Here is a 24,412-nt window from a genome sequence, read left to right as displayed (position 1 = left end):
AGAGCTTCTATTCTAGGAAAGCCCCGTGGCTTTCATTCCCGGGAGTTAGGATCCGTCCATCCATTCCCCAAGCATTTATCAAATGCCTACTGTGTGCCGGGCACTAAGGGTCAGAGGCCACCCGTCCAGCTCCAAGGAGATGATGGGGTTCAAGATGCGGCTGTGGATTGGAAGGGTGGTTTCTTTGGCCGGGGCTCCTGGCAAACCTGCCTGGCCAATGCACATCCAACAAGCATCTACGAAGGGCCTACGGTTCACCATGCACACAGAGAGATAAGCAGCCGCTTGCGGGGCAGGCCACCCTTGTTGCCCCTTTCTTCCGCCTCCCCCCATATAGAAAAAACTCCTATAGGCCGCCTCAGTCTCTGAGGATGGGGGAGTGATCAAGGCAATTGCCAGGAACTGGTATAGACTCTCGACACAGCCCTGCGTCCCCAGGGGTTATGGGGTGGTATTGGAGACTGAGGTCATTGCTCCTCTGTGACCCTCGGGCTCCTTCTCAAGAGAAAGGAGAGCAGGGCCCTGAACCTTCTTTGTGTCATGGACCCCTTTGGGAGGGGATGAAACCCCGCTCAGAATCATGTTTTTAAATGCATAAAATAAGATGCATAGGGTTTCAAAGGAAACCAATTAATTTGAAATAGAGTCTTCAAACTCATGGACTCCAGGTTAAGAACCCCTGGACTAGACTAGAGGATCTCTAAGACACACACCCCCAGCTCTGATATCCCCTGTTCTGAGCCCCCACCCCAGCTCTGACATTCTCTGTTCTAAGGACCCTCCCAGCTCTGACATTCTCTGTTCTAAGGGCCCTCCCAGATCTGACATTCTCTGTTCTAGGCCCCTCCCAGCTCTGACATCCCCTGTTCTGAGCCCCCACCCCAGCTCTGACACTCCCTGTTCTAGGCCCCTCCCAACTCTGATATCCCCTGTTCTGAGCCCCCACCCCAGCTCTGACATTCTCTGTTCTAAGGACCCTCCCAGCTCTGACATTCTCTGTTCTAAGGGCCCTCCCAGATCTGACACTCCCTGTTCTAGGCCCCTCCCAGCTCTGACATCCCCTGTTCTGAGCCCCCACCCCAGCTCTGACATTCTCTGTTCTAAGGGCCCTCCCAGCTCTGACATTCTCTGTTCTAAGGGCCCTCCCAGATCTGACGTTCTCTATTCTAAGGACCCTCCCAGCTCTGACATTCTCTGTTCTAAGGGCTCTCTCAGCTCTGACATTCTCTGTTCTAAGGTCCCTCCCAGCTTCGATAGAACCATCCTATGACTTCCCAAGACCCTGTCCCTGTCTGCTGCTGCTGGCCTTCTTAGGGGTAGGGAACTCGAGGGAGGTGGAGAGATAGAAGAATTAACAATGGCCTTTTTTCTATAGCACTTGACAAAATGGTTTCTACTGCAGGCACCTGTGATGTTTAAGTTAATGCTGGTCTTGTTACTGCCATTTTAACAACCTATGAAACGGAGGCTCCCAGAGGACACGGCCCATGACTGAAGGTCCCAGAGCTGAGCCGTGTTCTAGAGCTGGGCTAACCCACAAGCTGGGAGCTGAGTCAGGAACGTAAAGAAAGGACTGTTGTGAGTGGTAGAGGCAAGGGTGGCCAGAGAGAGGAGCCCAGACCCTGGGACGCTTCAGAGGAAAGCAGACTGCCTCCTGCCTCCCCAGGATGGGCTAGCAAAACTGCTGAGCTTCCTCTTTGCTCAAGGGAAAGAGCCAGAACAGCTTGAGCTAAATCGGATCCTGCTGATTGGAATTAGCGCCCATGCAGATGGAGGTATCTAAGCCTGCCCTAGGCTGGGGCCATCAGCTGATGGGAAGGGCTTGGCACAACGGCATTCACCAAAGGCCACTGGGGGAGGAAGACCGGGCACGTGTCCAGGTCTGGTGGAGAGAGGGCAGGGCTCTCCCCACCCCACATCCCCTGGGGCATCTGAGCAAGAGGCCAAGGGGATGACCCTGGGGGGCTTCAAGGCCAGGGGAGCTGGAGACTGTGGGAGCTGCTGCAAGCTTTGGGCTCTCTCTGGGCCTGTTTCTTCATCTTGAGTAATAGTGGCAGGCATGGAGTACATCATCTCTAAGGCCCCTCCCAGCCCTGACATCCCCTGTTCTAAGGCCCCTCCCAGCCTTGACATCCCCTGTTCTAAGGCCCCTCCCAGCCCTGATATCCCCTGTTCTAAGGCCCCTCCCAGCCTTGACATCCCCTGTTCTAAGGCCCCTCCCAGCCTTGACATCCCCTGTTCTAAGGCCCCTCCCAGCCTTGACATCCCCTGTTCTAAGGCCCCTCCCAGCCTTGACATCCCCTGTTCTGAGGCCCCTCCCAGCTCTGACATCCCCTGTTCTGAGGCCTCTCCCAGCTCTGACATCCCCTGTTCTGAGGCCTCTCCCAGCTCTGACATTCCCTGTTCTGAGGCCCCTCCCAGCCTTGACATTCCCTGTTCTAAGGCCCCTCCCAGCTCTGACATTCCCTGTTCTGAGGCCCCTCCCAGCCCTGACAGCCCCAGTTCTAAGGCTCCTCCCAGCCCTGACAGCCCCAGTTCTAAGGCCCCTCCCAGCTCTGACATCCCCTGTTCTGAGGCCCCTCCCTTTGTGGTTCTATGGATAGCTTTGTGATGGGAAACACTAGTTCTCTGTCTATGTGCAGGTCCCAACCTGCTCTGTGTCTCTGTAGTAATAATAAGTCTAAGTACCTGACATTCATTAACACACACATATGTTTCTATGTTTATATTTATACACATGTGTCTGTGTACAAATGTATAAAAATCAATCTCCTTTGACCCTCAGGGTAACCCTCTGAGAGCTAGGTACAGACCGTATCCCCATATTACAGATAAGAAAGCTGAGGCTCATCAGGGTTAAGGGACTTGCCCTGGGTTATCCAGGAAGAGTCTGAGGTGGGACTCGAAGCCACTCTTCCTGACTCCCTAGTCCGGGCTCTGACTGCCTTGCTGTTCTAGTTCAGGCAGGCTGGCCCATGAGGGCCCGATGCCATCTCTTCAGACTCCAGGCGGAGATAGATGTATGCTCGGCCGAACAGGGCAGCCGAGATTCCCAAATCACGAAGTGGCGGGTTGGAGGGGAATTGGCTATTTTGTTGAAAAAACTGAGACTCAGGTCTGAAAAGTGACTTGCCCAAGACCACACAGTCAGCTGGGACTCCAGAGCAGCGTGTAGTGGAGGCTGAGATCTTGGGATCGAATCCTGTTTCTGCTGTGCGCTCCTTGTGTGACTTTAGGTAAGTAGGTCAGATCCTTCCTCCTCCCCTGCTTCCTAGCTTTGTTGATGTATGTGTATGTATGGATGTGTTTGCATGTGTGAGTGGGCAGGGTAGGGGAGTGTGTGAGAAGTGCTGTATCAGGAGAAATGAGCGTCAGAGCCTTCAGATGTCCTAAGCCCTTCACACACGAATCGTCTCCACCCTCTGAGCCAGAGACCCTGATTATCCCCACTGTGCAGGAGAGGAGACTGAGGCTCACAGTGGCTAAATAGGTTGTCCAGGTCACAGAGCTTACTCTAAAGTCTGGGACCTGCTCTGTGTGTGTGTGTGTGTGTGTATGTGTAGGTGGGAGGCCTTCTACTGACCAAAATCGCAGCAGTGGATAGATACAATTAACAAGCATTGATTGAGTGCCTGCTGTATGTGCCAAGAGCTGTGACCCAGGCCAAGTTACTTAGGGCTCTCCCAGCTCCAGCTGTAGAGAAAGTGCCTGTGTGCTTTGCAGGAGGCAGTTCCCGATTTGGAAGTTCCTTATAATGATGAAATCATTGGCATGCCCTGCCTCCAAAAAAAAACCCTAAATATTTGGCATTTAGAGTCCTTTATAGTTTGAGGAAGCACTTTAGCAAGGCTAGATTAAGCATCTGCTCTATGCCTAGGCCCTATGTGAGGCACTGGGAATTCAAAGGAAGAAATGAAATCATCCTGCCTCTCATCTGAGCCTCACAATAACCCAGTGAGGTAAGCACTCCAAACACTGGTCTTCCTTGTCATCTATTTTCATAATTTGTTATTATCTTAATAGATGCTTATGGATAGAATGAAAGTTTCTCATTTTATGCATGAGGAAACTGAGGCTCGTAGAGGTGGTAACTTACCTGAGATTGCTCAGCTAGCACATGTGGGCTCTGAACCCCCATTCTCCCTTTCCTCCTACAAATGTCAGAGGTGGGCTCTGAGCCCCCATTCTCTCCTACCTCCTGATAAATGTCAGAGGTGAGCTCCGAGCCCCCATTCTCTCCTACCTCCTGATAAATTTCAGAGGTGAGCTCTGAGCCCCCATTCTCTCTTTCCTCCTACAAATGTCATAGGTGAGCTCTGAGCCCCCATTCTCTCCTACCTCCTGATAAATGTCAGACGTGAGCTCTGAACTCCCATTCTCCCTTTCCTCCTACAAATGTCAGAGGTGGCCTCTGAGCCCCCATTCTCTCCTTCCTCTTACAAATGTCAGAGGTGGGCTCCAAGACCCCATTCTCTCTTTCCTCCTACAAATGTCAGAGGTGAGCTCCAAGCCCCCATTCTCTTCTTCCTCCTAGAAATGTCAGAGGTGAGCTCTGAGCCCCCATTCTCTCTTTCCTCCTACAAATATCAGAGGTGAGCTCTGAGCCCCCATTCTCTTCTTCCTCCTACAAATGTCAGAGGTGGGCTCCAAGACCCCATTCTCTTCTTCCTCCTACAAATGTCGGAGGTGAGCTCTGAGCCCCCATTCTCTCTTTCCTCTTACAAATATCAGAGGTGGACTCTGAGCCCCCATTCTCTCTTTCCTCCTACAAATGTGAGAGGTGAGCTCTGAATCCCCATTCTCTTCTTCCTCCTACAAATGTCAGAGGTGAGCTCTGAGCCCCCATTCTCTCCTGCCTTCTTGCTGAGTGTCTGAGTACACGTGTATTTGGGGGGCCTCTCTAGTACATCGGGGCTGCCTGGAAGTGTGTACTGGGGGCTCGATCAAACCGAAGCTCGATTACCCTCCTGAGTCCCCCGAGGACAGGCTCTCCATTCCCCGCAGTCAAGTGCATTCATCCTTTCACTAAGCAGCGCTTCATTCCTTTTTTAAACTGTATAATTTCTGCCTGATTGTAATGGCATATTTTAAAATTACCAGAAATCAAAGCCGGAAAATGGATACTGTGGCTTTTATTGCCAGCCCGAGCTGCATTAACACAGCCTGTAATGTGGGGAATAAAAACAGCCCCTCCCCCTCCCCCCCTCCCTCTTTTTTTTTTTTTGAGACAGTAATAGGAGAAAATTGGTTTTGAAACTGAATAAAAGTCCCTTTCAGAGGAAATCATTTCTTTCACGGCACCTTTGCTGAAAATAAAATGGGGATAATGAAAGGTAGTTCTGTGATTGTCTTTCATTGCTGGCGAGTGAGCGAGCGGGGCTAGGACAGATGGAAGCCTCAGCCCGTCCGTCTCAGCTCGTCTCGGGCTCGGGAAATACAAGATTGCAGTAATTGCCTCGTAACAAGGAGCTTGTTGTGAAATTAGTATCTTAAGGAAGTCGTGGAAAAAAAAGGCTTTTCCTCATGAATACTTCATTATTAGCAGAGAGCCTCACAATTTCAGGCTGCAGACACCTGTTTAGTATTAAATAACTTTGCTTTCCTTCCCCATCCCCGCCCCCCATCTCCCACTCCCCACTCTTCATTTTACCCAAAACTAGGATTATGTTTACGGAGCTCTGCTGTTGGGAATACCGAGTTTTCAATTTCCCTCATTCAAATGCCCTCATTCCTTGGAGCTTTGAGTGGGGAAGAGGGAGACTGGCTGAGCCCCTGGGGGGCTTGGGGAAGGGGCTTTCAGAACTTACCACACAGAGATGTGGCTAGGAATCCCAGTACCTAGGTAGAGGTGGGGAATTTGCAGCCTCCAGGCCACATGTGGCCCTCTAGGTCCTCAAGTGTGGCCCTTTAACTGAATCCAAACTTTACAGAACAAATCCTCTTAATAAAAAGATATGTTCTGTAAAACTTGGACTCAGTCAGAAGGCCACACCCAAGGACCTAGAAGGCCACATGTGGCCTCAAGACTGCAAATTCCCCACCCCTGAAACTGAGTTTATTTTGAAATAATGGCCTATACAGACAATCCCTGGGAGAGGTGGTCTGAGTCGGGGATTCAGGTAAAGGAAGAGGCCCATCCCTTCTCCCAGACCTCTGATGACTCACTACCCCTACAGGCCGGAGGAGCACAAGGTACAGGGATGGCAGTCTCCAGATGGCTGGGCATAGGGTGTCGCAAAGCCCCAAGCGTCCCACCCTAGTTATAGTTTGGCCACCAGAAATACTTCCAGTGTTTGCAAAAGCAGCATCACCAGGCCTTGAACATTAGACTTGGAGCCCAAAAGGGACCTCAGATTTCACTCAGTTCATTCCCTGGAGGCATGGATGGGGAAACTGAGTCACAGGGAGGGGAAGGGATCAGAATTTGAATCCAGGTCCTCTGCCTTCCCATCCAATTGCCCTTCCCCCAGACTGAGGTTACTGCCAATTGGATATCAGAACCACAGTTCTGGAAGGCTCCTGGGAGGGCATCAGGCCTAATCTGATTTTACAGATGAGGAAAGTTCTATCAAACAGATTGCAAGAGAGGATTTGAACCTGTGACTACCTGAACTCATTTCATAGGTGCTTGATGAAGGAATGAATGAATGAATGAATGAGTGAATGAATGAATGAATGAATAAAAGAAGATATTTTCTATCCCAAGTCCTGGCTCCTCCAGGGGCCAGGCTGGCTGCTGGCCCTCGTTGTTCCCTCTCCCGGTCTATTACGGAGATCAGAAGAACTTTATTCTGTGCTGACTTTGGTTTAAACAAGACTTTTCTTGTGCTTTAGTTTTGCTTTTATTAATAATAGTAATGACACGTTAGGATTGTACGCAGAGGGTCCATAGATCTTCAAAGCACTCTCCTCCCTATTCCCTTCTTTGGGCTTTGCAATAAGCTTATAATTTAGCTTAGGGTATTATTAGCCCCACTTTACAGGTGAAGACACTGAGGCCCCGAGAGGTTGCAGCTTGCCCACCATCACATACACACACACACACACACACACACACACACACACACACACACACCCCTAATTAGCAACCCGGCCCAGACCAGAACTCCACTCTCCCAACCGAGAGCAGGTTCTCTGGACCAGCAAGTGGAGACACGCCCAGCTGGCAGCCCAGGACTCCCACAGTCAGGCCACCCACAGCAGTCTTCCAGCACTGAGGTTTGTGAGGGGGGAGCCTGGAAGAAGGTCAGAGAGTTGTGTCGCTCCCCTGCCCCCCACCTGCCGCATGTGCCTCCCTCATTAGAACAGGCACTCCCTGAGTCACCCAACAAATGCTCCTTAGCCTGACTTGACCCGTTTCCTCATTGGTAAAAGTCGCTTCCAGATCTTAAGCTGTGATCTGGAGCTGGCCACTCCCACCCCCTCATTTTAACAGATGAGGAAACCAAGGGATCTCCCCAAGGTCACACAAACATCTTCAGGCTGAGCTGAGATTCGAACCCAGGCCTTCTAACTCTAAGTCCAAATGCCACCTTCCAGAGACATGGAGCTCTTCCCTCATACCTATATCTCCATATCCGTATCATACCTATTCACTGTGCATTTATTTATCCTCACCCTACCTACCCTTGGCAAGCTAGGTGGCAAAGTGGATAGAGTGCCAGGCCTGGAGTCAGAAGGACCTGAGTTGAAATCCAGCCTCAGACACTTATTAGCTGTGTGACCCTGGGCAAGTCACTTTACCCTGTCCGCCTCAGTTTCCTCATCTGTAACATGAGCTGGAGAAGGAAATGGCAAAACCATTCCAATGTCTCTGCCAAGAAAACCCCGAATTGGGTCATAGAGAGTTAGGTATGGCTAGGTATGGCTGAAATGACCAAACAAAAACCTCCCCTCAACCCTGGAGGTAGTATAAGTCTCCCTATGTCATTCAACAAATCCAACAATTCAGTAAGCATGTAGTAAGTACCTGCTGTATTCACATTCTCCTGGAATAAGAGAAAGGGGTCAAAGACAACTGGCTGCCCAGGCATATCCCACACTCATGGGAGGCCATGCTCCCAGGGACCTCAGCGAGAGATTTTGCTGAGCCCTGACCGCCGTGATGGTCTCCATGGAAGCCCCAGCTAGTGGCCTGGTCCTCAGGGAATGTTCCCCACCTGCTCGGCTGGAGATTGTTCAAGCTAAGCCAGGGGTCTCTGGACTGGCCCTCTCGGTCCCCTGATCAGGTTCCAGCCCAGGCCCCCTCGCTCCTCCGGACCTGGAGGCCAATGCTCCCTGTTCTCCATATCCTCTCCAATCCAGCCTTGCTGGCCTGCTTCACATCCTCCACACAGGGCAGACACTTCCTGTTCTTCTTCCTGACTCCCTGGGGTCCTCCAAAATGCTGCTGCCCACAAGAGGCCTTTGGGGTCCCCTCTGATCACCCCCATCCTCACTGCTAGGGCCTGCCCTCTGCCAGCACCTCCCACCTGCCCTGGATACCTCTTGTATGTCCACAGCTGTTTGCATGGGTCTCCCCACCTACACTGTGAGCTCCCAGAGGCCAGGGACCGGGTTTGTTTGGGGGTTTTTTGCCTTTCTTTCTTTCCCTATACTTACCACAGTGCCTGGTACATAGTAAGCCCTTAAGAAATGGCTACTGAATGAAAGAATAAATAAATGAATGAGTGAGTGAGTGAGTGAATGAATGAATGGTGCAGGGAAGCTTGTACCATCCCAGGGACTGAGTCTGGGTACAGTGAGATATGTGTACACTGAAGAGCCTGAGGGTATAAATTATACTGGTACTGAGATAACTAGGTGGTCCCAGGCATAGAGTGCAAGACTTGGAGGGGGTTGGGACAGGGAGGGAAGGAGAATAGGCATTTATTAAGCGCCTATTATATTGTAAGTACTTTATAACTATTATCTCATTTGATCCTCATAACAAACCTATTTTTATCTACATTTTACAGTTGAAGAAACTGAGGCAGATAACGATTAAGTGATTTGCTCAGGGTCACAAAGCTAAAAAGTGTCTGAGTATGGCTTGGAGCTCAGGGCTCCCTTGCCCCAAGTGGGCATCGAGTCCCCACCTTGGAATCTTGGGGTGCAGGAGAGAAAGGACTGAGTCTGGGGTCAGAGGGTCTACATTCAAAGCCTGGCTCTGTGGGGCCTCTGGCAAAACCCTGCCCCCCTCTGGGTGTCAGATTGGACCTCTCTGAAGGTAGAGGGGCCTCTGACAAGACCTTCCTCCTCTCTGGGTGTCATATTGGACCTCTCTGAAGGTAGAGGGGCCTCTGACAAGACCCTCCCCCTCTCTGGGTGTCAGATTGGACCTCTCTGAAGGTAGAGGGGCCTCTGACAACACCCTCCCCCTCTCTGGGTGTCAGATTGGATCTCTCTGAAGTGGGAGGGGTGGGCTACAAGACAGCTGAGGTCTCCCCTGGTTCTGAGCATTATACACCATGCGCCTCGCTCCTCCTCCTCAAGCACTGAGGTCCTGGACTGCCAGTCTTGGGCCATTTTCACCCAGATGGCCAAGCCTCCATGACCTGTGCTCATACCTTGTTTTGCCCAGATCCATGGTGACGGCCCATTGGCTTCTCTCCATTCTCCTGTGCCCAGCAGCCCAAAGGTGTGGGGTGGCTGTCAAGGGTAGGGTTCGGCCTGTGGCTGACATGAGGGTTTAGTCTTTGACCAGGGTCCAGACTGTGGTCGGGGTGAGAGCTCACAGGGTCAGAGTTCAGGCTCAGTCACATGTCCCACTTAAATCTCTGGTTTAGTTATGCAATGCTGGCTGGATCATTTGGGCAAATCACTCAACTGCCCTCAACCTCAGTCCTTCATCTGTAAAATGGGGTGATAATAATAGCTCCTGTCTCTCGAAGGAGATAACATAGGTCTGTCAAACAGACCTAGTTTGGAGAAGGGGTTGGGCCTCGACCAAAGCAAGGCCAGAAGTTACGCCCTGTTCTACTGAGGTCTCCAGAGAGGACTGGGGAAGAGGGACTCTTGTTCTCTGTGTTCCTCGAGGAGACAGAAGGGACCAGCCAGGAACAGAGGGGACCCCAAGAGCCAGAAGCAGCCCTAGAGATCCTCTGGGCCTGAGGCGTCTGGCACTTGGCCACAGGACAGGCCCAAACCAGGTCAAAATGTAACTGGGAAATATTTCACAAAATAAATCAAAGTACAGTGTAACTTGGGTGAATGCTGCTTCTAAAGGCAGTCACTGTGCTTGATGGTCCCTTCTTCTGTTAGCCATTGACCCCCTGCTCTGCGCCGGCCCCCTCCTGTCACTTGGGGCCCTCAGGGGAAGTGCCTTACCCCAAGGTCACCCAGACAATCCATGGCTGGCTGGGATTTGAACTCAGGGCCTCTGACTCTAGATCGAATGCTCTTTGGTGGAGGGGGAAGGGGGAAGATGGAAAAGGAGATGAGAAGGAAGAGAAAAGGAGAGACTTTGAAAGAAGTGGAAATAAAGGCATTTAAAGGAAGAAGGAAAGATGGCAGCTGGACCTGGAGTCAGGAAAACCTGACTTCAAATCTTCCCTCAGATCCTGGCTGTGTGACCCTAGGCAAGTCACATAACTTCTGCCTCAGTTTCATCAATTGTAAAGTGAGTGTGATAATACTAGTACTGACCTTTTAGGGTTGTTGTTGCAAGGATCAAACGGTATAACCTGCAAAGGGCTTGGCCAGCCTCAAAGTGCTTCGTAAACACTAGCCATGGTGAGAGGGCTGATGGGGTTGGGGTGGACATAAGATCGAGTGAAGGTCAAATGTGGACACGACAGGGCTTGGGGAAGGCGTCTCCTTATGTGTCTGTGTGGGCAAAGGAGGGGACCTCAGAGCTGGGCTCTGACTTTGGAGGGGGAGGCAGGAAGAGGCTGGCTCAACAACCCCCTCTGGGCCCCTCCCCCCAACCCTTTCACCATTACAGAGCTCACTCCTACCAGCTGGAGAAAAGCTGTGGTCAGCCACAGGGCACTGAAGGCCAGAACAGGGCTAGACTTGCCCAGGCCTCTGCCTTCCGTGGGAGGCTCCAGAGAGATCACTCCAGAAGTCAGTCAAAGCTGCTCGGCCCCAGGGGGATGGCTGGGAATGTGCCCCTTTCTGACCAGTCCCGAAATGTACAGACTATGGGCTCAGCTGATGTGGGCCTGCCCTGGGCTGCTGACTCTGGGCCAGGCGTGTGATGGCTTGCTCTCTCCCCGTCTCTCTGTCTCTCTCTCCATATCTCTCTCTCTCTCTCCTCTGTCTCAGTCTCTTTGTTTCTGTCTGTCTCTCTGTGTCCACCCCCCCCCCCCCCCCCCCCCCCGCCACTCACTCACTCAAATCTTTGTCATGGTTTTTTTTCCCTAGTAACCCATTTCTTGGAGTGTATTCCCCGCCGCCCTCCCCTTGGCAGGTCCTAGGGCAGATACTACCTTGAGGGACTGGAGGTGTTGGTGTTGGGGCGAGGACGTTGTGGAAAGAACCCTGGCCTTGGCCCTGGAAAGGACTGAATTCAAACCCTGCCCTTGACTCTGGCCCTGTGACCCTCACTTTCCTCATCTCTTGGATAGAGACAATAGGAATGACAACAGCTTGAATCTATAGCAAAACCACAGCACTGAACGTGTGTCACCTAAGCCCTGCCCACAAGACAGCTGCTGTCATTAGTCCTGTTTTAAGAGACAGAGAAACAGACTCAGAGAAGTCCAGATCTCCTAGCCATTCACCTTCAGAGGATCGGTCAACAAGCATTTACAGAACGCCTACTATGTGCTAGGTCAACAAGCATTTGCAGAGCGCCTACTATGTGCTAGGTCAACAGGCAATTACAGAGTACCTACTATGCGCTAGGTCAACAGGCATTTACAGTGCCTACTATGTGCTAGATTGACACGCATTTACAGAGCACCTACTATATGCTAGGTCAACAGGCATTTACAGAGCGCCTATTATGTGCTAGGTCAACAGGCATTTACAGAGTGTTTATCATGTGCTAAGCCGGGGGGAACCTTTGACCTCAAGGCCACATGTGGCACTCTAGGTCCTCAGATGCGGCCCTTTGATGGAATCCAAGCTTCAAGGACTGTACTTGAGGACCTAGAGGGCCACATGTGGCCTCGAGGCCACAGGTTCCCCACCTCTGTGCTAGGCACTGTGGTAAGTACAGAGGCAAAGGAAGGGTAAGACCCCAGGCTAATGGGGAAAACAGGATACACACACACACACACACACACACAAAATGCAACATACAATGATGTACAAACAAGTCACCTTACTTCTGTGGGCCTCAGGTTTCTCAACTGTAAAATGGGAGGGTGACCCAAAGATCTCATTAGGCCAGGGGGTCTGAGTGCCTCGAGTTCGCCCAGTCTGAGGTGAACTAGAAACGGCTCTCCTCGCTCCCCTGGCCTGAGGCAGCAGCCCCCCAGTGACCAGCTCTTCCTTTGCCTTGCAGTGGGACAGAGCAGCGTGAGCCTCGGGCCCCACCTCCACCTCCACAATGCTGGCCTGTCTGCAGCGCACCCAGAACCCACCCCCTCAGCATCTCCCGTGCCCCAACAAGACCCTGGAGCTCCGAAAGTGTAAGTGTCTGGGTTACAGGAGGGGCAGAGGGTAAGCACTCAGCCTCTGGACAAATAGACTCTTAACCTCTTCTGGGAGAAATGGCATCTCAGCCAGGCATCCTCCAAGGGGAGAGATCTCAAGCCTGGAACTCAGGCCCCAGGGGGCCAATTCTCTTCCCTGCATAGCCTGGGGATCTCCTGACTCTGCCATTCACTCTCAGTGTGGCTGTGACCAAGTCACTGGCCTGCTCCAGGGTTCACTTTCATCCTTTGTAAAATTAGGTTAGACTCGATGGTTTCTGAGGAAGAGTAGAAGGAGCCTTGAGATGAAGAGGGCCTGGGTTTGAATTCCACTTCTGCCTCTCGCTTCTTTCTTGGCCTGGGGAGAGTTACTTACCAGACTGTGTTACCTTATCTGCAAAATGGGCTTGGGGAAGAGCTGGCCTCCTTAGCTGGGGGTCCAGGAACTTGCTTCTCTAATGCTGGGGTGACAGCACCTCAACAGAATCGATCTCTTTTGTCATCTTCTGTATTTTATCTCATGCATTGAAAAAGATGATTCGGAGAAGGGGTCTGTAGGCTTCCCACGACTGCCAAGGGGTCGGTGACGCCATAAAATGAAGAGCCCAGATTGGATAATATGGAAGGTTGATTTCACATCTAAATCTTCTCTTCTATTATTTCTCTGCTGTCTAGTCAGATATAGCCTATTGTCTGGTGGGACCTGACTTCAATTCTGTTGTTTCATCTACGCCATGGGGATAATAACACCTAGGCAGGGCCTGAGCCCCATACTTTTCAGGTTCCTCCTGGGCCTAAGATCTTTGACCCTGTCTGTGCTCTGGCAGTCCTAATGACGACAGCCTCCTGGAAATGGAATAGGTAGTTTATTGAGGCCCTGAGTTAAATGCTTCCCTCAGAGGCTGGATAACCAGGACTCCTGCTTTGAGCAGGAGGCTCTATTCAGGTTAACTAACGAGTTATAAACTTCTCACACTGTACCAAGGACCGGGCTGAGAAGTGGAGAAAAGACAGAGCTTGGAATCACAGAATGTCAGAACTGGAAGGAATCTTGGAGGGTCACGTCGGGAAGGAGCCTTAGATCATAGAGCCCAGAAGAGCAGAGCTTGGTCAGGCAGCCAATAAACACCTAATAAGCGCCCACTGTGTGCTGGGAACTGGAGATACAAAAAGAGGCAAGAGACAGGCCCTGCCCTCCAGGAGCTTATGACCTCATGGAGAAGCTGATAAGCAAAGAAATACAAACAGGCTAACTACAGGAGAGAAAGAGGAATGATTAGAGAGAGAAGGCCTAGCATTGAGAGGGATCAGGAAAGGTTTCCTGTAGAAAGAGGCATTTGAAGGAGGCCAGGAGGCAGAGCGGAGGAGGGAGAGCATTCTGGGGGTGAAGAACAGTCACAGATAATGCCCACAGGCAAGCGACAGAGGGTGCTGCTTGTGGAACAGCCAGGAGGCCAGTGTCACTGCATCAGAGGGCATGGTGGGGGAGTCAGGTGTAAGGAAGCGAAGGTGGGAGGGGGCTGGGTTATGAAGGGCTCCGAATGCCAAACAGCATTCTGTGTTTGCTTCTGGATAGGGAAACACTGGAGCTTATTAACATGATCAGACCTGAACTTCATCACTTTAGAGGCTGATTGGAGTCAGGGGAGACTTAAGGCAGGCAGAACCCCCAGCAGCTATGGTGACAGTCCAGGCGTGAGGAGATGAAGGTCTGCACCAGGGTGGGGGCAGCGTGAGGAGAGAAGGGGGCCGATTGGAGAGATTCCACAGAGGTGAAATAGGCCTTGGCACCATATTGGGTCAGGGGGTGTGAGACAGAAAGGAGTCCAGGCTGACTCCTAGGTTCAGAGCCTGAGGGACTGGGAGGCTGCTGGTGCCCTCTAGATTAATAGGGAAGGTAGGAGGGAATGGGGTTTGGGGGAAAGAGGGTGAGCTCTGTTTTGGATATGTTGAGTTTGAGATGTCTACTAGACATCAGATTCAAGATTCCTGAAAGGCCACTGGAGATCTAAGATTGGAGGTTAGCAGAGAGATTGAGACAGGACAGGAGATTTGAGAATCATTTGCAGAGAGATGGTCATTAAATCCATGGGAGCTTCACCAAGTGAAAGAATATAGAGGGAGACAAGAAGAAGCGAGGGACACCTATGGATAGAGGGTGTGATCTGGAGGAAGATCTGACAAAGGAGACTGAGAAGGAGCGAACAGAGAGGGAGGAGGAGAACCAGGAGAGAGAAAGAGAGAGAGAAACGGAGACAGAGAGAAAAACAGACAGAGACAGAGGGAGGGAGAGAGACACAGAGACAGAGACAGAGATGGAGACAGAGACAGAAAGATCCTGAACGTCTAACAAGAAGAGAATGATCCACAGTGTCAGAAGCTGCAGAGGGGTGAAGGAGAATGAGGATTGAGAAAAGGCCATTAGATTTGGCAGCTGAGAGATCATTGGTAACTTTGGAGGGAGCAGTGCTTGAGGAATGATGAGGTCAGAAGCCAGACTATAAGGGGATAAGAAGAGAGTGAGAGGAGAGAAAGGCCTTTTTGAAGAGTTTAGCTGCCAAGGACAGAAGAGATGTATAGGATGATAGCTATTGGGGATGGAAGGATCAGATGAGGGGTTTCTCAGGGTTGGAGGGACACGGAATGTTTGTAGGCAGAAAGGAATGAGTAGGGAGAGATTGCAATAAGTGAGAGTGGGGATGACAGGGGTGAGATCTGTTGGAGGAGACAGGATGCGATGGAGTTACTTATCAGGTAGAGAGGTTACACGTTGTGAGAGAGGGTGAAAGAAAATAAGAACTGGGAGGGGCCTTAGAACGGGGAATGTCAGAGATAGGAGGGGCCTTAGACCAGAGAATGTCAGGGGTGGGAGGGACCTCAGAACAGGGGATGTCAGGGCTGGGGAGGCCTAAAGAGATTCTCAGGATCAAAAATTCTTAACCTAGAGTCCATAGGGGTCTGTGAACTTTGATGGTGAAAAATGTCATCTTAGGACCCTTTGGTTACTCTCATAACCACCTGCATTTTATTCGAGATATTTAATTCTGTCCTTCTGAGAAGGGGTCCTCAGGCTTCACCAGGCTGATGGTGACAGGGGTCCAAGATGACAAAAAGCCCCTCCCTGGTCTGATCCAAGCCCCTCATTTTGCAGAGAATCTGCATGGTTCAGAGCCAGCCCAAGGTGCCTCTGGAGATGAGCCCCCTAAAGTGCTCTGAGCTGAGACAAATGAGATCCAACCTGGCCAGCAATGGGGAGTGTGGCGGGGGGGGGGGGGAGGGAGGGGGGGACTGGGCCTAGAACAGCTACCTTTGCCCTCCCGTGGAGAAGAAGAAGCCAGTGCCCCACCCTGGCTCGCCTCTCTCCCTCCCCTTCCAGCCTGGGCCCAGGGCTCTGGGCTGCTTGGATTCTTCCAGACTTATTGAAAGTGACATTGACTTACCAGGTAATTAAAGAGACCAGGAAAAGAGAGGAGGGAGGAAGGGACGAAGAGATAAGCAAATTAAACAGGGGGCCTGGGGCCTTCCCACAAGTGCCCCAGCTCAGCTGGTGACCAAGACCAGCAGGCCTGGATGAGGCCTAATGAGTCCGGAGAGGTCTGTTCCCCTCTCCCTCCCCCCAGGCTGACTCTGCCCCCACACATGTGCAGTGGGGCACAGGCAGGGACAGCCATAGGCTGACTCCCCCCCACCCCGGTGGGGCACAGGCAGGGACGGCACCGCCCCCCCTTCACCATAGGCTGATTCCCCCACCCCAGTGGGGCACAGTCAGGGACAGCACCTTCCCTACACCCCAAGTGCCGGCAGGGGGTACAAAGTGAGGGGCCTGGCATCCCTCAGCTAGGAGCCCTGTCTCTGCTCCATTTACTCCCCTGAAGGAGCCAGGCCCTAGAGACTAAAGGCTGGGGGGAGCACCTGTCGGCAGACACAGTACTGGTAGAAAAAGCCAGAAGGCCTAAGCCCAGCTCTCTACTCTGCCCTTTGTCCCTCCATCCAGCCTCCTCCCCTTCTGGGCCTTAGTTTCCCTTTCTGTAAAAATTGAAGGCTTTTAAGGTTCCTTCCAACTCTGAGTCATCAGACCATAAATCTAGCATTAGAAGGAACTTCAATGTTCTACTCTGTCCCGTGCATTTTTAGAGGAGGAAACTGAAGCCTGGAAGGAGAAGTGACTCTGGATCCTAGAGTCAGGGCTTGGAAAGGACCTAGAAGTCTCCCAGTGTGGCTTGCCTTCCCTGCCCTTGCCTCTAAGTGGTGGGATGTTAAGAGTGGGGAGGCAGGGCCCAGCTGGGCAGGGTGGGGGGTACCTCCAAGTTCCTCCCCTCCTTGACACCCCATCCCCAAGAGGTTCTGGCCACTTGCCCGGTTCCAAAGCAACCCAGGCCTTATCTCCAGGGCCTTGGCACCTGTGTCCCATTCGTGGTAACGACACAGGAGCCCATAGCAGGCTTTTAGGTGGGTTGATGCCAGGTCAGGCCCAGCCAGCATGGCTGTTAAATCCTATTAGCCTGCCAGACCTTTGATTAATTTGGGGGTGAATCTCACCAAAAAGGTAAGGTGACTCATTTCCCTGCCTGAGGGCTGCTGGCATATAGGGATCCAGGTACCGTCCTCCCCTCCCAGGCCTTGCCCTGGCTTGACTTCGCTCTCTCTGGCCCCACCCTCACTTCCCTGATGAATGTCTGTCTTTCTTCCAAACCTGACCTCTTATATCCCTGGGCAGACTGAAAACAGGTTGGCAGACAGAGAAGAGCCCTAGAACGGTGGATTTTAGAGCTGGCATATCTAGTCCAATTCCTCCCCTCCATTTTCCCAAGGAGGAAATTAAGACCCAAAGAGAGGAAATCCCTTGTGCAGGGTCTGACCTTGGACCCCATCCTGGGGTATATGACCTTGGGGAGGGGGATGGGGGGTTTGAGTCAGAAAGAAGTGACATTGATGTGAGAACTCAGTTTGGGGGTGGGGGTACAAAAGGTTGCCTGTGTCCCAATGTGGGTTCCCACCCTCTGGGTGGCCCTACCTCCCCCCTACCCATCTGCTTTCTCTTGGGAGAGCTGCCTGCTGGCCTGTTCTCAGTCCTCACCTAAGACAGGTGAAGGTAAAGGTTGCCTCTGGTTTCAGCAGGAGTGAGAGTTAGGCCAGTCGAGACATCCAACCCAGGCAAGAGCCAGAGGCAGGGCTGGCTGCTCCCCTCCCCCACACTGCCCACTTCTAGCCCACCCCAACAGGGAGAATAACTCTCCCCAAGGGTCCTGCCCTCCTGGCTCCCTCCCTCTCCGCCACCTCCACTCCAGCCATGCTCTGGCTCCAGGCCAGCTGAGCCTTCCTAGCACACAGTCCTGTTTATTTCAGCTGTGTGGGGCTTTTCCCACTAATGAACATTTGAATTTATTGTAATGCTATTGATATACAAACTTTGAGTCATCTGCAGCTAAAAATAAGGACCACTTGGAGAGCTAGGACTCTGGCTCTGAAGGCTAAAGCCCCCAGACTCCCCTTCAGGGGGCTAGGATTAGCTCCGGCCACCCCAGAGAGTGGCAGCATCTTTGCCTGGTGTCTTAGGACACCATACAAGGTCATGCCCCATCGGAAGCAGGGAGGGCAGGGTCACTGCCTACCTCTTCATGTCAGCCTTTGTGGCAGCGACCCCTCCCTCTTCAGAACTCCTGAACCAAACTAGGAAGGCAGGTGGGAGCCTCAGAGGCCTGGGCTCCAGAGGTCATAGATTTAGAGCTGAGAGAGGCCTTGGAAGGCCATGAACTCCACTGCCCTTAGAAACTGAAGCACTCATTAGGTGACTTGCCCAGGGCACCATAGCTAAGAAGCATGAAGGGCAAGATTTGAACCCAGGCCTTCTGACTCCAAGTCCAGGGCCCTATCATCATCTCTGCCATTGTGTCTCTTGTTGGTAGGGGGAAGACTCAGGGCCAGATCTGCCAAGTCATGGAATCTTAGGGTTTAGAGCTGAGAGGGACCTTCAAGATCATGTAGCTCAAACTTCTTTATACTGATGAGGCAGCTGACGAGTCTTTCTCAGTTGGTCTGTGTTACAATGTTGCTGTTACCATGTACAGTCTTCCCTTTGTTCTGCTCATTTCACTTTGCATCAGTTCACATAGGTCTTCCCAGGTTTTTCTGAAACCATCCCCCTCAACATTTCTTATAGCACAATAGTATTCCATCACAATCATATACCACAACTTGTTCAGCCATTCCCCAGTTGATGAACATCCCCTCAATTTCCAATTCTTTGCCACCACAAAAAGAGCATCTATACACACAAATAGGTCCTTTTCCCCTTTCTTTGCTCTCAGACCTAGTAGTGGCATTGCTGGATCAAAGGATATGCACAGTTTTATAGCCCTTTGTACATAGTTCCAAATTGTTTTTCAGAATGGTTGGATCAGTTCACAACTCCACCAACAGTACATTAGTGTCTCAGTTTCCCTATATCCCCTTCAATGTTTATCATTTTCCTTTTCTGTCATATTAGTCAATCTTATAAGTGTGAGGTAGTACCTCAGTTGCTTTAATTTGCATTTCTCTAATCAAATAGTGATTTAGAGATAGCTTTGGTTTCTTCTTCTGAAAAGTGCTTGTTCATATCCTTTGACCATTTACAAATTGGAAAATGGCTCTTATTTTTGTAAATTTGACTCAGTTTCCTATATATTTAAGAAATGAGGCCTTTATCAGAGAAACCTGCTATAAATCCCCCCTCCCTTCAGTTTCCTGATTTTCCTTTAATTTTGGCTACATTGGTTTTATTTGAACAAAACCTTTTTAATTTCATATTATCAAAATTATCCATTATACTTCCTGTGATCCATTTTATTGCTTATTTGGTCATAAACTCTTCCTTTATCCATAGATCTGACAGGTACATTTTTCCAAGCTCTCCTAATTTACTTATGATATCACCCTTTATGTCTAAAACATTTATCAATTTTGATCTTATTTTCATATACGGTGTGAGGTGTTGGTCTATACCTGGTTTCTGCCAAATTGCTTTCTAGTTTTCCCAGCAATCTTTGTCACATAGTGAATTCTTGCCCCTGAAGCTTGGATCTTTGGGTTTATCAAACATTAGATTACTGTGGTTGTTTACTACTGTGTGTTGTGTACATTATCTATTCTACTGATCTACTACTCTATTGGTTAGCCAGTTCCAGATTGTTTTGATGATTACCACTTTGTAAAATCTGTATTTGTTTGAAATCTGCCACAACTAAGCCACTTTCCTTCACATTTTTTTCATTGATTCTCTTGATTTTCTTGACCTTTTGTTCTTCCAGATGAATTTTGTTATTATCTTTTTCTAGATCTATGAAATAATTCTTTGGTAATTTGACTGGTATGACACTGAATAAGTAAACCAATTTAAGTACAGTTGTCATTTTTATTATATTGGCTCAGCCTACCCATGAGCAATTAATTTTTCTCCAGTTGTTTAGATCTGCCTTTATATGTATGAAAACTGTTTTGTAATTGTGTTCATATAGTTCCTGGGTTTGTCTTAGCAGATAAACTCCTAAGTATTTTATATTATCTACAGTTATTTTAAACGGAATTTCTCTTTCTATCTCTTCCTGCTGGGTTTTCTTGGTAATATATGCTGATGATTTATATGGATTTGTTTTATATCCTCAAACTTTGCTAAAGTTGTTAATTGTTTCAACTAGGTTTTAGTTAATTCTCTAGAATTTTCTAAGTATACTATCATATCATCTGTCAAGAGTGATAGTTTTGTTTCCTCACTGCCTATTCTAATTCCTTCCATTTCTTTTTCTTCTCTTATTGCTATAGCTAGCATTTCTGGAACAATACTGAATAATGGTGGCAATGATGGACATCCTTGTTTCACCCCTGATCTTATTGGGAAGGCTTCTAGTTTATCCCCATTACAGATGGTGGTTGTTCTTGGTTTCAAATAGATACTGTTTGTCATTTTAAGCTCCATTTATTCCTAAGCTTTCTAGTGTTTTTAATAAGAATAGATATTGTATTTTATCAAAAGCTTGCATCTATTGAGATAATCTTACAAATTTTGCTGTTTTATTATTGATATGGTCAATTATGCTTATAGTTTTTTTTTTCCCTAATATTGAACTAGCCCTGAATTCCTGGTATAGATCCTACCTGTGAAGCATATGATCTTTGGGATATAATGCAGTACTCTCCTTGCTAGTATTTTATTTAAATTTTTGAATTAATATTCATTAAGGAAATTGGTCTTTACTTTTCTTTATTTTTGCTTGTTTCAGCAATCTGGCTAGCAGCTTCTGTGGGATTGTAAGATCCACCCACAGCCAGCACCCAGAAAGCTGCCAATAGCACAGGTTCTTTTGATCTGCCTTAATAAGGAAAGCAAGGTGAAGGGGTTGACAAGTTTACTTTAATTCAGCATACAGACAGCATTCACTTAGTTCGGGGGAAAAAACCAGCACCCTAAACTTCAGAACAAAATACAAACAATTTACAAATATCAACAGACAGACCCAATACAATTCATAGTTACCAACATCTAGGTTCAGCCTGGGAGCTCAGAACAAGGACTGGCCCAGAGTCATGTGCCACCATTACTGAGGCAAAGAGCTCCAAAGAACAGACAGCCAACCCCTGCTTTTTATATCTTTTTCAGCGTCAGGGGTGAGTCACACATGCGACTCACCCACGTGACCTAGAAGTGACACAAAGAGGCAGACTTAAACCCATGTGGTCTAAAAGCCTCTGCTCTCCCAGACATGTAAACTAGTCCCTCCCTGGAGTTAGCCCCACCTTGGGCCCCACCTTAGTTGCCAATCCACACCCACTAAGGTTTTACACCTAATAGGGGTTTGGGCCTGGGGCTTAGCACCTAGTAAGACTCAATCAAAGACACTGAATTAATCAAAGGAAACAAAGGCCAAACTCTTCAAGGGCACTTGTTGAACAAGTGCTAAGGAGCCCATTTTGATTACCAACACATTGCTCTCCCTGGATTTGGTATCAAAGACACATTAGTGTCATAAAAGGAATTTGGTTGGACTCCTTCTTTACCTCTTTTTTTCAAACAGTTTATGTAATATTGGAATTCATTGTTCTTTGACTGTTTGGTAGAATTCACTTGTGACTCCATCTGGTCCTGTAGCCCAGGAGTTCTTCCCTCTTTGGGTCCTGAGCCCCTTGGGCAGTGTCTGGTGAAACCTAAGGATTTCTCCTCAGAATAAATCTCTTAAATGCATAAAAGAAAGCCAAGGATATTGCAATATGATTATAAAAACTTTTTTAAGTTCAGAGATCCCAGTTTAAGACCATCTGATCTTGTCTTGGGCAGCTAGATGGCACAGTGGGTAGAGTACTGGGCCTAGAGTCAGGAAGACCTGAGTTCAGATTCTACATCAGACCCTTACCAGCTATGTGATGCTGGGCAAGTCGCTTAATCTCCTTCAGCCTCAGTTTCCACATCTGTAAAATGGGGGTGACAATAATAATGCCTCCCTCCTAGAGATGTTGTGAGGATTAAATGAGGTAGCACAGGTAGGTAAAGTGCTTTGCAAACCTTAAAGTGTTATAGGAACGTCAGCCCGCATTATCATTATTATGATGCTGATGAACAAGCTGTCCTTTAAAGGCCAACTAGTTTCTGAGTCACAGGAGCAGCAGAGAAAGCCAGGTTCCTGCAGGAATCCCCACAGGAGTAGATGTGGGCCCCAGTGATTGAAACTCACCTCGAAACTCCCTTAGTCTTGCTTTGTGAACTGGGCAGAGGCCCCTTTCAGGAGTGAGAGGCCAGTGACTCCTTGACTCCTGGCCCAGTAGATAGGAGGGAGAGACTCCCGAGCTCTCCCTGGAAACGCTCCAGCTGCACTGGGGACAAGGTGGTGGCCCAGGGCACAGAACATGCTGTCTGCCAGACTAAGCCTGTGCCCTTTGGGTGAGTCTCCTGGGTTCATGCATGTTGCCCCTGCCTGCTTCCCAGGGGCACCGGGTGGCACAAGGAGAGATGCCCACTTTATTCGCCCAGACTGCGCTTCTGGCGCAGGGCTGCTGCTGTTGCTGACATAAGGAGCTCCTAGGTTATTTGGGGATTTAGAGCTAGAAGAGACCTATGAGGCCAGCCCACTCATTTTACAGGTGGGTAAACTAAGGCCCAGAAAGAGGGAGCATCATGGCCAAGATCACACAGGTGTCTAGAGCGCAGCACCTGGGGTCAGGAAGACCTGAGTTCGCCTGAGCCTCAGTCTTCTCGTCTGTAAAATGGGGATAATAGTAGTTCTTTGTTCCCAGGTAGGCGGTCCCTGCTCCCCTAACTCCTGGGGGAGAAGCCAGTGAGGTGACTTTGTCGAACCTTAGAGTTCTATGTAAACGTGACCCAACTGTTATAGAGCTGGCACCTGACTGGACCCAGACTCCAAATCCGGCGCTCACGAGCACGCACGGGGCAGGAAGCTCTCTCCCAGCGTTTCCTGGGCCTGCCTCAGCCCTTCTAGCGCATCGTCTGTGACGGAGCCTGCCCTGTCTGCATGTAACAGCAGTAATACAAGCTGACGTTTCTGGAGCGCTTGGCAGGTGACAGAGGCCATTGGAGGAGATTATCTCATTGAATCCCGTGACGGAGGCAGGCCAGGGATTGTCTGGGCCCACTCTGCAGAGACAAAAACCAAAGCTCACAGGAGAGGGGGTGGCTCTTGGTGCCCAGCATAGGATCCCTACCTGAGCACATACTCAGCCAGTGCCTGCTGAGGGAAAGAATGAAGAGGGGGGAGAGGAGAGGGGAGAAGAGAGAAGAGGGGAGGGGAAAGGGGAAGGGAAAGAGGCAGGGAAGGGAAAGAGGAGGGGAGGGTAGAGGAGAGAAGGAGATGGGAGAGGTGGGGAGGGGAGGGGAAGGAAAGGGTGGGGAAGGGAGAGGAAAGGGGAGGGGAGGGGAGAAGAAAAGGGAGGGGAGGGGAGGGGAGAAGAAAGGGGAGGGGTGGGGAGAGGAGGACAGGGGAGGAGAGGAGGGGAGAGGGGAGGGGAGGGAAGGGTCACTCCAAGGAGGCCAGGGCCAGAGTTAGGGTTGGGAGTAGGCTTAGGGTGAAGGACATAGGGAGGGCCAGGGAGGCTGTGATTGGATGCCTTCCATGGAATTCCTGTTTAGGGCCCATTTGGACTCGATGCCCTGATTTGTTCTAGTCCACTAAGCCAGAACTAGGTACCCTAGGGGGGAAGGTGCCAAGGGGCAGCTTTGGATTTGATATCAAGAAAGAGGTGTCTAAGGGGCCTTAGAAGAATGGGAGAAGCCAGTTTCCAGTCCTCTGCTCGTACCTCCCTGTCCCTTCCCTTTGCTGGCCCCTCTGTAGCATGAGGGGGTTGGGCAGGATGGCCCCAGGGCCTTCCTTCCCAGACAGCCCACAGTTTTTCCAATGACTCTTAAGACTCTGGGGCCAAAGTGACAATGGCCTGAGGGGAAGCTCTTTCTGGGAGCCAAGTCCTTGGGAAAACAGCACGGTGGTATTGGGGGGAGAGGGGAGGCAGGACACCCCCCAACCCCCTACCTCCACCCTCCCCACCCCCCTTAGCTCTTCCTCCAAGTCCCTGTGCACCTCTGTACCCTCCTCCTCCGGGAGCCTCAGTCTCCCCTTATGAAAAATGAATGCCTTGAATTGGATCAGAGGTTCTCAGCCTGGGGTCCATGAACTTGGATTTTTTTTTCCCAAGTATCTAGATGACTATATTACAATTCAGTAGGTTTTCTTTGTAACCCTGTTCATTCTATTTTATGCATTTAGACATAGGATATTGGTAAGGGGCCATAGACCTTATTAGACTCTGGTCAGAGGTGAAGAACCCTTGGTTTAGATGCTTTCTAAGCTCCCAGGATCATAGAGCCACAG

General features: G+C 50.1%; 1 protein-coding gene across 1 annotated transcript in view; it reads left to right on the top strand.

Annotated features, from left to right (window-relative positions):
- FAM222A (family with sequence similarity 222 member A) overlaps positions 1–24,412 on the top strand; it is an 84,532-nt gene that overhangs the window by 39,960 nt on the left and 20,160 nt on the right. Inside the window, exon 2 of the mRNA XM_036741518.1 lies at positions 12,434–12,560. Within this exon, the coding sequence (XP_036597413.1) occupies positions 12,479–12,560 (82 nt within the window). The 5' untranslated portion in view covers positions 12,434–12,478. The remainder of the gene's footprint in view (positions 1–12,433; positions 12,561–24,412) is intronic.

Source organism: Trichosurus vulpecula, chromosome 1, assembly GCF_011100635.1.
Source record: "Trichosurus vulpecula isolate mTriVul1 chromosome 1, mTriVul1.pri, whole genome shotgun sequence".
NCBI classification, from domain to species: Eukaryota; Metazoa; Chordata; class Mammalia; order Diprotodontia; family Phalangeridae; genus Trichosurus; species Trichosurus vulpecula.
The sequence above is the reverse complement of the archived record's forward strand: the minus strand, read 5'-3'. Positions and strand labels throughout refer to the sequence as shown.